The sequence below is a fragment of the Rhyacophila brunnea genome, unplaced genomic scaffold (genome assembly GCF_057557595.1).
Source record: "Rhyacophila brunnea isolate RB1 unplaced genomic scaffold, BYU_Rbru_1.0 scaffold_20, whole genome shotgun sequence".
Lineage (NCBI taxonomy): Eukaryota > Metazoa > Arthropoda > Insecta > Trichoptera > Rhyacophilidae > Rhyacophila > Rhyacophila brunnea.
Window position 1 is genome coordinate 26507235 of NW_028232860.1, and position 14605 is coordinate 26521839.

A 14605-nucleotide genomic window follows, 5' to 3' on the forward strand; every position below is an offset into this window, starting at 1 on the left:
AATACACAGGCTGGCAGGTATGTTGAATAATAATTAGAATCGCATAGTTCAGTGGTTTTCAAACTTTATCGTATCGCGGCGGCCTTTCATCTCCGTCCAAGTCGGGAGCGAGAAAGGGCATTCATCTCCTCGCTCAGTGTGATGGTTTTTTGTCTGTCATTAGGACTTCGGAGGTGAGCAAATTAAAGCACTGGAATTGTAGTCAGAAACGGCGAGGTTTATTTTGTGTAATACTATTAAGTTACATTTTTATAATTTCATTTATGCATAGCACGAGTTAATAATGTTTACTGTTTGGCTGTCTGCAGCGTTCTGTCGCGCCAAAACAAACGGCCGCTTACGAAGCGGTACGAATGCGGCGTTGCCAATATTAAATTTTGGCGCCAAACACGTACAGCGTTGCCGGTTTATTTTTTTATTTTTTTTTTGCAATCAACCCTTACTATTTGTCAGCTTGATACCGATACGGGATTCTCCAGATCCACAGAGTCATCCCCAAATGGGTACCATTTGGGAATGTAACACCTTCCTGTCTAAATATTTTTTTGCTGTATGGTATCAAAATCAGAAAATTATAGTACATTGGCTACATTATGAAAGGAGAAAAGTACATCATTCTCTAACTAACTCGTTATCTAAGAAAAGATCAACGGTAAACGTAGCAGAGAACGATGCCGCATTTCGTTGAAGAACCTCCGTGATTTATAAGATTATAGCTCCACTTAAGAGTTCCGGATGGCAGATGGTAGAACAAAGATCGCCCTGATGGTGGATGATCTCTGATAAAGGATAGAATGACAAGAAGAAGAATATATAATATGTACAAGGGAAAACAGCCAAAAAAGTTACATTTAAGCAGTGATACACAAAGCAAAATTTGTTTTTAATTTATTATTTTAGTTTTAAGTTGACAATATCTTTTTTCATATTTCGTACACGTATTACTCGTAAATGTTTATGTATTATTAAATAATGACATATGTAAGTAATAAAAAATGGCATTTTTTACACTCCAAATCTTATCCTAAATATTTAAAACTAAAACTTGAATGTGGCCCATAAGTTTAAAAATATTGCCGACTCCTGTTTTAAATTATTGTTGTTTACAGCTGTTTCAGGTAATAACCCCATCTTAGTAATATATCCAGTGGCGGCTCATGGATAAGATATCTGGGGGTGCTGCGGTTGATTAAAAATAAAAAATAAATATTTATTTGTATTATGTTTTACTATTAACATCAAAATTAAATATAAATTATTAATTATATTAATAAGTAATTAAAATAAAGAACTTTGCATAAATTTCTTGCAGAAATAAATTTTAACAATGTTAATAAATCATTAAAGCTATATTTCTTTCCTCCGCTTTCGTGCGCGTGCTAACGTACGGACGCAGAAACGGCGAAAAACTGTCGAGCCGGCAGTACCGATTAAGCTCCCAGCTGCGTGCTCCGTTCTCTGTACCCCTTTTTCATCCATTCGAGCATATTCGTTTGAAAACGGTACTGCAGTACCGCGGTGTATAATAATTAGTGGATGTATCGGTGCGCGGGCGAGCTTAATTCACGCTTAAATAATATTGATATTTTCATATAATATACATAAATTTATGTATATTATAATATTACATTTTTCTCAATTTGATTAGGGGTGCTGCAGTTTCGCAAAGCATATGGACGAGCCGCCACTGAATTTATCGTTTTGAGGTATATTGAAGTACCGTCATGGTAATGGGGGAGACGTAGTGTTTTATTTCATATTAGAACATTTCATACCTGGTGGCCTTGGATACGTTGACTTTGACTCCATCTTTGAACCAGCTGAACGTCATATGAGGAGCTCCCTGAGCAACGCAGCTCAGTATAAACTCGGCTCCTTCCCAGACCACTGGTTTCTGATTGACTGCTACCGTCTGACGAAAGTGAAAAAAATATTATTATTACAAAAGAAACAATATTAATTTATCTATTGGTAGAATCAATTTAGCGAAATACTTAATATTAGTGCAGTTTGCAGGAACGAAAAATTTTCACTATACAGATTAAATTTACTATATTTTTATATTAGGTACAACACTTAATGATGATTCCAATACGTATTTAGTGTGATTTAATTGGTAGTCATAGAAAAAAGAATATTATATGCCTTTTGGAATACGGAAGCTCAAACAAGATGGCGAAAACTAATATTTTAGTGATAGTAAAATGGATAGTACCTGGAGGAACAATGCTGGATCTGTCTGTAATCTTGGAATTCCAGGGATGAGACGATGAGATCCAATACGAGGCAAGCGGCCGAGAGCTGTCTGAAGTGCGGAACCTCCATTAGGAAGGCCCCATGACTGGATCCAAATTTCTCCTTCAGAACTGGAAGCGTGATACATATTTAATATTAATTATAAATGCAATTTCTCTTTAGTGTATGTACTCAGTCGATGGTATATATTGTTTAAGCCAATAATTAATGTTCCGTCTACTTTTCCAACCCTAAATCCACCCCATCGAAGACACACGGCAGTGAATCATAGACATTTGAGGTGGACCAGTGTTAATCAGAACGTTAAAGCCACATCTGTTAAGTTTCAAACATAACTAAGACATGGTACGAACTCTATTACTAACACCCAAGGCCCTATATAGTCAGGCCGCGGAATGAAATTGTGATTTTAGATTGTAGTGGTAATTTTGCTTATATTTATAATGTAGTAAGTATGGTAAAATATTTTCAAGAAATGATTATATTTTGAAAATATTGGTAACACGTTAATTATTTGTACGAATAAAATATGCAATCATAGATCATCACCTACTGCATACAAGTTACCGCATTGCATTTGAAGTTTAAGCGATAGCTAGCAACTACGATCAGACCTCGCAAATTCGTGCGGTGGTCTGACTATGTAATATGATCTTGGCCTACATCTTATTAGATGCTGTAAATACAAGTATGGGAAACAACTTCAATTACACGTCTTGGTTGTACAATTGCTTTATATTTATATTTTTAACACTACAACTGGCCTAGTGGCCCAATGACAGTTGTGTAGTTTAACAGTAGTATATTTAGTAATAGAAGTGACCTAATCACAAACACCCAAACTTTGAGAAAATCATATGAAAATATTTTGTCCTTACCGGGCTCGAGCTCGGAGCTCCCGGATGATAGGCCAGCGCCTTACGCACTACACGACTACACCATGAGAGCCGCTGTCTATAGGAGTTGCCATTTATATTAAAAGCCAATGCCAGTCTATAGCTCTAAACTGCCCGCTCATTCTTTCCATATTGTTGCAGTTATTCTCCCTTCTATACAGTCCACTTGATCTTTTCCAAATAATTGTCAGCAAGATAAGAATAGTGTGACAATTTACGATATTAAACTGAGTTTTTCATTACGAAAATGTCGTTGCTATTTATAGTCAATAGATAATATAGTTAAAAAGTTGATTACCTGATGTTTGCAACTTCGATGTCTTTAGTTAAATTCAAAGCACGCAGAAAAGAAGTCATCTGAAAAAAATAATAAATACATTGTTGTTCGTGGAATTTTGTGCATTTTAAATTACCATCATTATCATCTCAACAGAGGTAGGAACGGTAGCCAAAGCACGGGTTTTGAAGATTTTATTGGAATTTTTAGCATATGCATCATACCACCAGAATATTACTGCGGACCACCGGTTGAGAAACACTGAAATATACTACTGCCAGTTATGATACTGGCTAGTAGATCACAGCCTATTTGAAGTTGGGCATGTCTGTGGTAGACCATTTTTTTAAGTAACTATCTCACGAAAGAAATTTAAGTCAGGAGTGAGTGAATAATATGAAGATATGAATGGAAAAATCTTGAATGATAAACCTGAAGTGTTAGCGAGATGGTAGAGGCACTTTGATATATTTCTTATAGCAATTTCAATAATGTTACAATACCCGAAAATATATCCAGACAACGATAAAAATAAGTATACTGTCTTGACTGCTGAAAGTCTCAAAACGCCATCGAAAAAATTTATAAAAACATGTACCTACCCTGGCATGGAAGATATCCTAAATACATATTTACATATGCTTTGACTTTATTAGCAAGGTATGTCAGGATTTTGTGACTTTGAATTTTTAAGCTGAATAGAAAATAATATCGTCTCTGTTCTGGCAGAACACACTAACTGGAGAATACTAGATTTGAGTAATTTGACTTTGAAGTTGTTAAAATGTTTGAAATGGTCTATCATGTGAGTTTATTAAGTAATCGTTAAAAGAATGACTTTAAAATAAAGACTGTTTATTTATTAAGAAGGTTTTCAGACGGTAAAGTTTGAAATAAAGAACATTTTGGTATAACTAACTCAATGTCATATTTTCGAATTAGTGTCTTCTGGCAGAACAGTGACGATATGTGAAAGGTGAAATTCTGATCAACTAACCCATCGCAGTGTGCAAATGTCAAAGCACTCCACATTAGAAAGAATTTATAACTTGATTGCATGTAATATTCTCGCATATGGGATTGGGAATACACCAATGAATATCGGTTATTATATTTAAAAATCAATAAAGTGTTTTTTTTACCTGTTGAAGAAGTTCGGGAGTAACTTTAGGCCGTTCTGTTAATCTCATAACGAATTCAAATCTCGCCCGCTCTGTGGGAAAAGAAAAAAAATATGATTATACGTATACTATATAATATATATTTATTTATTATGTGCTGTAATCAAATTATGTTATTTGAACTAAGTGGATTTATAAAAACTATGTAAGTCTTACAAATCATAATATAAATTAAATGAAATTCTACAGAATGTTTTTTAAGTCGATAACTATTTCGGTCTAGTTCTGGTCTTACCATTATCAATATTACAAAAATAATCAACTTGTCAACGCTTAAGTGTAACATTCAGAGAATGAGATGGAATGGGCTCTTTCTTTCACCCTAGGACTATTCCAGAGCTCGGCAATTTTATAAAAATGATTACTTATTATTAAAATTATTATTAATTAAAACTTATTAAAGATATTATTATAGTTATCAAATTTTATGTGTATTTTATAAAAATAAGTGTGTTAGATTTTTTGTTATATGGCCTACCTAGCTCAGACGGTCAAATTATTTTTTCCACGAGATGGAGTGATGATTTTACCGATTTCACGAACCGAAACGGCGTTCCGGCCCATTTCGAGCTCTGCACTATTCAAGAATAAAATTTACTTACTAGGAAACACTAGGAACACAGTAATTTAAAACAATTATTTACAATTACTTGGGTGTTATTCTTTAATGGTTTCAGTGTGAGGAAGAGACATTTCGTATTATTTTCTAACAGACAAGTCGATTATATTTATAGAATTGATAATGACTGAAATAACTATCGACTTAAAGCATTATGTAGAATTTAATATAATTATTTTGTAAAATGGAATTCTCCACAATAAATGGAGAGTAGAAGTCTTGTTTTTAATAACATTAATAATCGATGTATCGAGTTGAAAAAAAATGATATTTCTTTATGTTTGTTAATGTTAATTAGTTGATGGAGAACTAAAAATACATTAAAGCATTGAAATTAGATTTCCGACCATGTCCGATCCTAATAAGATCATAACATGGGCCTCACAGAATGGAGGGCTACAACCCTCCCGTTGATACATCAACGGAATTTGTTTTTTTTTTACGAGAAATGGATGTCAGCCACTTGCTCAACACTTGAAAACCCGGAAATTTTAACGGAACACTTAGTTTATTTTGTAGGTTATTTATTAGCACAGCAGCTAACCGTTCTGCCAATTTTGGCAACTGTCGTTAAACTGACAAGACTTGTCACGATCTACAGTTGCATATTCCAAATGGTGTATTGGTGTTTTTATAATAGAGTATTTTAATATAATATGTATATTTTTTAATATGGTATTTTTAGCGATTTTGTGTATTTTTAATTCACCTACATTTATGTTGTTATGCACAATTATGGAAAAGTGTAGCAAAACCATATATTATTAAATGTTAATATGCTTGAAGTGAAACAGCGCCGCAGGCGATATTTTTTTACTATTAATGCATGTTTGTGATGTGTGTTTATCTCACTTGGCTGGTCGATCTCTCACGCCGGGCCCCGTAAGCCCAGCCCCCTAGATAGTTGATGTCATAAACATCAGTGGAGATTGATCATCACTCGCCTTTCAATATGAAGTAGATTCTTTAATTATTTTAGTTTTACTTATTTTACTTCTACGTAGTAGAATATCTTTAAACGTGTTGCAGTATATAAAACCTTTCCAAATGGTCGCGAAACATCTATTCAGGTTCGGCGGAACACTGGTGTTCCGCGGAACATAGTTTGGGAAACCCTGCTTTAACTCATATACAAATTTAAAAAAAACAATATGTGTACTTATCAGACCCCGGATTTGAACCCGGGACCCATGCCGCTATTAACCGCTTAGACGAGCTTAAGCCGCTGAGTTAAGTCACTGATAGATTAGATACTTATTATAAAAATATTAACGAAATTTTATATACAGGAGATTATGTAATGTAATCCAATCAGTGATGCCAATATTAGTCGATAAAAATATGCCAAATGAAGAAACAAAAACGCCTCGAGAGAGGAATAAAAATAACACCTTTTTAGCTCTGCGAAATCTTAAATTTTCTTTTCAAAAAAAGCTCTATTCGAAAAATAATCGACATTGAATTAGGTACGTTTTTTTCTTATAGTCATGCTTAACTTATTTTTCTCGAGTATCGACAAATAAGCTCATACGTTTCATTTTACGTGTTATGGTATATTGTATTTTTTAAACAGGAAAGTTATAGTAGTTTCGATATTAAAATACGATAGAATTAATTATACATGCCGGATGCGATTTTTGCAAGCTAGGTGACTATTGAAAAATACGAGATCGGGTAAGAAAAACGATGGTAATGCTGAATCCCATGTTATGAATAAAATGCCTATACAATTAGATTTTCATTCATACGGAAAACTCTATTGATAACTGATAATAAATTGTTTCTTGGCTACAATGTGATTTGGTGCTTGTAAAATGATTCTATGTTATCATTTAGACCCTGCCGCCATATGAGTCAATTAATGTTAAATAATTGTGTATCATTTTCACTAATAGGCAATGGTTACATGTGAATTGTACGTAAAACATTTCACCGGGGCACAGCTCGCCATGAGCTCTCTTAACGGAAAGAGATGACCGTATACTATACGGTCTCCAATTTATTAGATTCAATGAATATGAACATTATTTCAATTTTTATAGCTGATTTTGGCAAAATTCATGAATTATTCAAGAATGAAAACCTAACCTAACCTAACAAATAATCTAGAATATCGGCTATTTTCAAAATTTGTTTGCTACTGACTTCCTGTAAAGTGTAAACCGACAAGAACCGTGTTTTATTTATACATGAATATGTCAGTACAATATTATGACCCACAGAGGTTGGACTGCCATATATACCTATCATATAGAAAATACCTTTTAGTATTAGTTAAGACAATGTGATTACATTATTAAAATTTTAAACTGTATCATGCATCAATAAATCATAACAATATAAGATTTCATCTGACATTGATTCGAGCAAGGTTAAATAAAATATGAAATATTATCTACACCAATCCTACAAAAAAATGAACTTTCAAGTTCGGTCTAAGAAATCAAAATAATAATATCATTTTTTCGATTTGCTAAGATAAATTTAGCAGCTTTTTTTTCCAAGAAAAAAAAAAATTGTTTCGATTCTGCTTAGCTCTATAGACATGTGAAGATAGAGGCGTCTAAGCCGAGCCTTTAACTCCTGAACCAAGTGATCGGGTTGAAGATTATTTCGGGGAGACAACTAGGCAGGGTCGGATCATAGCACAGTCGTAGAGCCACCGCTTGTAGGGCGGCAAATTCAAGTATTTTAAATTTAATAATCATGAGCTTTTGTCAAAATGTATTCCTATTACTCACATAATAACCCGATTTTTTTAATTACCTGTCGCTCGATAGTTTTTAACTAATACATAACACATTATTACTTTCTTTTCTCCGTTGGTTCATTTGCATGCGTGAAGCGTGTCTTTTTGAAGTAAGTAGGCTGTATGAATTCAAAAAATGTATAGGTTAATAATAATCATATGACATTACTAGGTACTGATAAATAGGTACACACTAATTCTAACGTAAAATAATATCGTAGAGTTAAGAAAATAGGTAGTGTTAAAAAAGTTTGTAACTCTTGCATTGGTTGGTAAGTGTGAACGCTCTACCCGCAGATCAAAAATAATTCATAACTTTTATATTAGTTGATGTATAAAGTTTGTTTTCAAAATGCAACTTCCAAATAAAACACCAATTAATCGAAAAAACTATTTTTTTGATAAAACTCATCCGTTTAAATTGTATGCTTTGTCAAAATACAACTAGCGTAAAAAGAGTTTACACTTAGCAGTCTTTGACTTAGTTTTTAAGAGATAAATGTAAATTTATTAAAACGCGGTCGTGACGTAATTAATTTTCAAAACAGTCGGATCTCACATCTCAATTCTCAATCTGTAAAATTGACTTAGCTACTCTCTCTCGCTCTAAAAGTTTACACAGCCAAGAGCGTATCCGGAAACTTGTACGTATGCAGTTCGCCGTATCACACTTTACCGTTAAATGTTGTATCGGAAATATATGGCTGTATATTAAAGACCGTCCAACCTCTTTGGGTCGTATAGTACTGACATAAAATTCATGTCTGAATAAAAGCATGTCGGTTTACACTTTACAGGAAGCCAGCAGCAAAAAAATTGAAAATAGCTGATATACTGGATTATTTGTTAAGTTAGATTAGGTTTACATTCTTGAATTCATGAATTTTGCCAAAATCAACGATGAAAATTGAACGAATGTTCATATTATTGAATCTAATAAAATTGGAGACCGTATAGTATACGGTTATTTCATTCCAATAAGAAAGCTCACGGCGAACTGTGCCACGGTGAATTGTTTTACGTACAATTTACATGTAACCAGCCAAGGGATAAGAGAGGAATTGTTAAAAAATATCACTTTTTGACAGATCAGACGGTTAACTTATTGTAATAATTAACTGCCTGAATACATAAGTGATAAAATGTGATATATTTATGACATGTAGCTCTTTTTGAATATTAAATGATATGTTCGAATAGCCTCGCAGGTTATGCAAATTTATAACTAAGTATGTAAGCCGTAAGAATTCTCTAGAATATGCAAAAATGGCATGATAATTAATATTATTAGTGCAAGTTTCGATCTCTGCGTTATAATTTCGTAGCGTTATAGTTATCATTTTGCTAATAGGGCAATTGAGTGCCTTAGTTCGCTAGCGGTGTTCTCTTTGCAAGATTTGCGAGAAAAAATAAATATATTATATAGAAAGCTAAAAACGATTTTGTCTGCAGTGAAACAGATTGAAAAGAAAATTGATTGTAGGGCATAGCGATCCCTTGGCGTAGCAATCGGGAGAATAAAATTAATCACCCGACACACGAAATGCGTATACTTGACATGTATTTCTTTTCAATACAAAGATTATTATTAAAATACCTACTGTCGATTTTCTAAAGCGTGAAGTGTAACTTTAGCTTGTAAATCCTCCATTTACACGAGTATTATGAAATTCCTCCAGTGTCTCAGCTTTGAACTGTGACGTATATCCGCTGAAATCAATCATTTGGTTGATCGAGCTGCCTTCAGGCGATGGTATGGCCATCTAGCGTTTATTATGTACACTTATTTGTCACTATTTATAGCATGTACCCAGTGACGTCCCGTGGGAGTAAGCAGATTGAGCGTCGCTTGGGGGCGGCAGTTACTCGAAGGGCGGCAAATCGAGGAGAATTATTTGGAATATAAAGAAATAGCTACTTAAACTTAGTAATAACAAAAATATCTTTCCATTAAAAAAATCAGCTCACTGGTTTCATCGGATTCGCGATATATAGTTTACTTCCGTTCCCTTCGACGTACTTGTTGACCAGAAACGACACATGCAGATTTGCGAATAATTAGTCTGATATTTTATCAGTAATGTATCCATACAACACATTTCTTAGATATTGGATTAATGAAAGGATGATAAAAATACTGTATAAAAATGAGACGGTTTTTTGGTGCTGCCTAGGGGCGGCATTTTATCTAGGGACGTCACTACATGTACCTACGCACATTATGTTCCAGTCGCAGTGCGAAATTTTGAATTTAGATCGCCAATGCTTGTAAATTCTTAATAAACTAAAATTTAAAAACATTACAGATTTTCCACAGAATACCAACATTACAAATAGCTGCCCTGAGAATTGATGTTTTTATACTTATATCGCCAAATACGGATATGTAATTTATTATAATATGCATTTCGTGATGATAAAATTGTTTATAACTAATTTAAAAAAAAAAATAGAAATGTCACTTGAACATGTTCAATTTTCAACACATTTTTTTAAATCTAAATCGAAACTACAACAATCATCAAGATAACATACTATTTACCATGCTTTCAATGGTTACCATGAATTTAGATTAAACATGTTATTATTACGGAATGTATACATTATAGTATTAAGTATATAAATTCTTATGATTAGATATCTGCATTAGATAATTATACCCCGAAGTTACGCGATAGGTGGATTAGTCAAATTCGAGTAAGTCGGGGCACAACTTCGCATACAAATTTAGATTAATTGGGACCGAGGACTAACAAAAAAACTAGTTTAAGAAAAAATATTTAATAAAATTAGAGTTTTTTGTACATATGTACAAAAAAATAAATGAGTTACGTAAAAAAAATTGATGGATTTTAAAATCTAACAAATTCGTCTGACGTCACAATGCCTTATTTTTTCACGCAGAATTTCTTCGTAGCAAGCTAATACTTTTTTATTCTTTGCTTTGTAGCTATAACGCCTTCTTTGTTGGAGTCTCTGTTTTCTAAAAATTCTAACTCCTTCTATCAAGCTTAAAGTTGTGATGTGCTTTTCTGGTGGATTTGGGTCTAAAGCAGAGCGGAGCTCGGAGCACCGAAAATGAGTAGTTCTCTAACACAGCTGCGGATTTTTATTATTATTAAATTTTCATCCAAAAATCAAATGAAAATACTATATATTTGACACTTTGAAACAATGGAATTATTTGAAATACGGTAACACTGCCGAGTGATAAATAACCTCACTTTATTTGACAGAAAAGGCAGATAATGAAAGACGATTTATTCTCGGAATTTTTTTTTAATATAATGAGATTGGATTAATAATTTAATAGAATTTAAATAAAGAAAAGAACGAATAATAAACCTTATTTCAAAACTACTTATTTTATTTATTTCTTAACATATGTATAGGTACAAATAATACAATATATTAAAACATTTTACGAGGAGCGGAGCTGGAGAGGAGCAACTCAAAAATTGGTCCTCTCCAATTGTCCAGTCTGAAGTGTCGGATACCGCGTAACTCCGAGTTCGCGTAAGTCGGGGTTTTACTGAACATTAGTCTTCAAAATGTAATTATAATAAATTAGATAAAGCATAGTAAAGTTAACAATATTTTCTCTAATGTATGATACTCTTTATGATATTATTATTAAAGGTAAAATAACTGTATTATATTAATTATAATTATATTGTATTTTAAGTCAAACGTATAAGTTTTACGTATTAAATTGAGATATTATAGTACTTTGGAGACTAATGCGGATTATTATATTTATCGGCTACAATGTCTATACTGCTTCCCCTTAATACAAGATTATTGTTGCTCTTAGCCTCCTTAGTAAATCCAAATACATACCGAGAGCTTTCTATAGGAGTGAGGTAACATAATTATAAGTTATAAGCAAATAGCTTTCCTATTATGTCTAATTTGAAAGTCTAAAAGTTAATTAAGGTTGTATTTATTATCGCGTATATTGAGAAGAAATATAATAATTGAAACACTAAATAACGTTATCGCAAAGCTCCGTGATCGCTAATTACTGAAATGGAAGCTCGTTTCCGTGAACGCCTTTTAGGTTAAGTATTTCTATTTATTCCCTTCTCTAAACCAATACATTAATGACACCACTGGTTAAAGTTTCATATCGACTGTAGAAAGAAAAAAAGACGTTTTCCACATTACCAATAATTACAAGATAAAAATAACTTTTTATATACTTACCACGTTTTTAAATTTTCTGTTGAATCATATAAACTTGATAATTCTATGTATTTATAATTTAGGAAAAATAAGGCAATTGTCAACAAATCATTTTTTTCTATTTTGCAACAAACAAACAAACAAATATAGAATACCTACTGAAATGTCATTTTGATTTACATAGTAACGCACGTATATATTAATAATTTAGTTGCTAGGACCACCCCCTTACCAACCAATAATAGTGGATTGGATTACGGATTTCTTCCGAAATAACTTCATACAAAAAAGAATTAACTGAAAATGAATTCAATTCTACTTAACGATGGTTAAAAGTATTAAAATAATGCATTGGCATCGTGTTCTGATATATTCTAAAAGTTTAAAATGTCTAGCTATTCAGGAAGTTAGGTAAAAATCGTGTACTGGATAAATAACCACCGGACAAACAAGAATACGAGCTAAAAAAAATGTGGTAAAAATGATGGTTAAGTCGTTTTTCCCATATCACTTTCTCCTTTTTTAAAACCCCAGATTTAAACTACAGATGTGACTATTTAGAGAGTATGACGTCAAAACAATCCAATAATTTTACATAATATATCTAAGAGAAACAGTAGGTTAAAACTTCATTTCTCTGACTTCACTAAAACCACAATACTGTATTTTTATTTAGCAGGGCAGTATACAGTGACGCCCCTTGGGGGTAGGTAGATTAAGCGTCGCTTGGAGCAGCAATTACACGGAGGGCGGCAAATCGGAGCAAATCATTGGGTATAATATATTATAGAAATAACTAAGCACCCAAGCTTAGTAATAACGGACAATGTCCATTAAAAAGGTCAACTCACTGGCTGGAAACAAAAATTTATTAATTACTATAAAGTACTATATTTATTGTCGGGTTCGCGATGCTTAGGTTACTTCCATTGTCATTGGACGTCACGGATTTGGTGAACAGCAATGCCACATGCAGATTTGCGAATTATATTTGAATTATAGGTAATTTTGTGTAAATTATTTCTAAATGTATCTGAAACCGTGGACTCGCAATATTGTATATTGAAGCAGAGATGGCATTTAAATTAAATTTAGTGGTATATAATATCTTGTTAGTAATGTATCCATTCAACACATTTCTTAGATATTGGAGTCATGCGATGATAAAAAATACTTTATAAAAAAATATGGCGGAAATTTGGCGCTGCCAAGGGGCGGCATTTTATCTAGGGACGTCACTGGCAGTATATAGTATTACATAGTTTTATTATTTTACACCTCGTCAGTTGAAATTAAAGACAAAATTACAGATAATATATTGTATAATATAATGTTAACGTGCAAATAAAACAGCGGAAAATTTCGCTCCGTGGCTGTTCGTAGAATTAGCCCATTCGTCAAACGGCGGACGTAGCATATTCGAGCACATGGCGTCAATGGAACTAATGTATTGTTGTCGGAAAAACTAATTCTGACTTTTCCGCATTTTCCTTCTTTTTACACTTCTGTTGGAGGCGTCGTTTAGTGCCATACTTTTCACGCTGTTTCTCTCCTTTCTGACAGAGTAATGTGCGATTTTATTGTAACATCGCTTATTTTTCTTTTTATAAGTATCCACACAGTCACACACAGTCACACACGTAAACACATATCTACCGCGTATCATATAATATAATATGTTTTACTATTTCAGTGCGTCACACGCATTGTGTTCATAAAATGGTTAGTCTCAAATACGGTGTTAAAATCAGTCGATAGTTCTGTTATTTATACGTTTCCCTTTGTCATAATTTTTATTCGAAGACTGACTATATGACGTAATACACGATATTAATAACAAGAAGGTACATACTCACAGGAGTGAAACACTTTTTTATAAACAATTATTTGAAGGTATACAGGGAAATTTTCTCAAAGCGATTCGAACGATTAGTAAGGAGCATAAAATTGGTCTCACATAATATGCTAATAGTTCGCACATCAGCTCCCTTTTTATGTTTACATGTAAATTGTACGTAAAACATTTCACCGTGGCACAGTTTGCCGTGAACTTTTTATCGGAAAGAGATGACCTATAATATACGGTCTCCAATTTTATTATATTCAATATGTAACATGAACATTCAACATGAATTCAAGAATGAAAACCTAACCTATCCTAAAAAATAATACAGTATATCGGTTATTTACAAAATTTGTTTTGTGCTGGCTTCCTGTAAAGTGTAAACCGACAAGAACCGTGTTTTATTTAGACATGCATTTTATGTCAGTACTATACGACCCAAAAAGGTTGGATGGTCTTTAATATACGGTCATATAATTCCGATACAATATTTTACTGTGAAGTGAGATACGGCGAACTGCATACGTACAAGTTTCCGGACACGCCTTTTTATATGATTGGAGAGTTTTAAGAGAGAGTTAAGATGCAAATCTAGATAC

The 14605-nt window shown here is 32.9% G+C and overlaps 1 protein-coding gene across 1 annotated transcript in view; it reads right to left on the minus strand.

The window, feature by feature from the left end:
• The window catches only part of LOC147071475 (uncharacterized), a 137193-nt gene that overhangs the window by 21065 nt on the left and 101523 nt on the right, over positions 1 to 14605 (minus strand). The window contains exons 4-7 of the mRNA XM_085948591.1: positions 4572 to 4642; positions 3451 to 3509; positions 2216 to 2366; positions 1776 to 1912 (exon numbers count right to left, since the gene is read on the minus strand). Coding sequence (XP_085804717.1) covers positions 1776 to 1912; positions 2216 to 2366; positions 3451 to 3509; positions 4572 to 4642 — 418 coding nt within the window. The remainder of the gene's footprint in view (positions 1 to 1775; positions 1913 to 2215; positions 2367 to 3450; positions 3510 to 4571; positions 4643 to 14605) is intronic.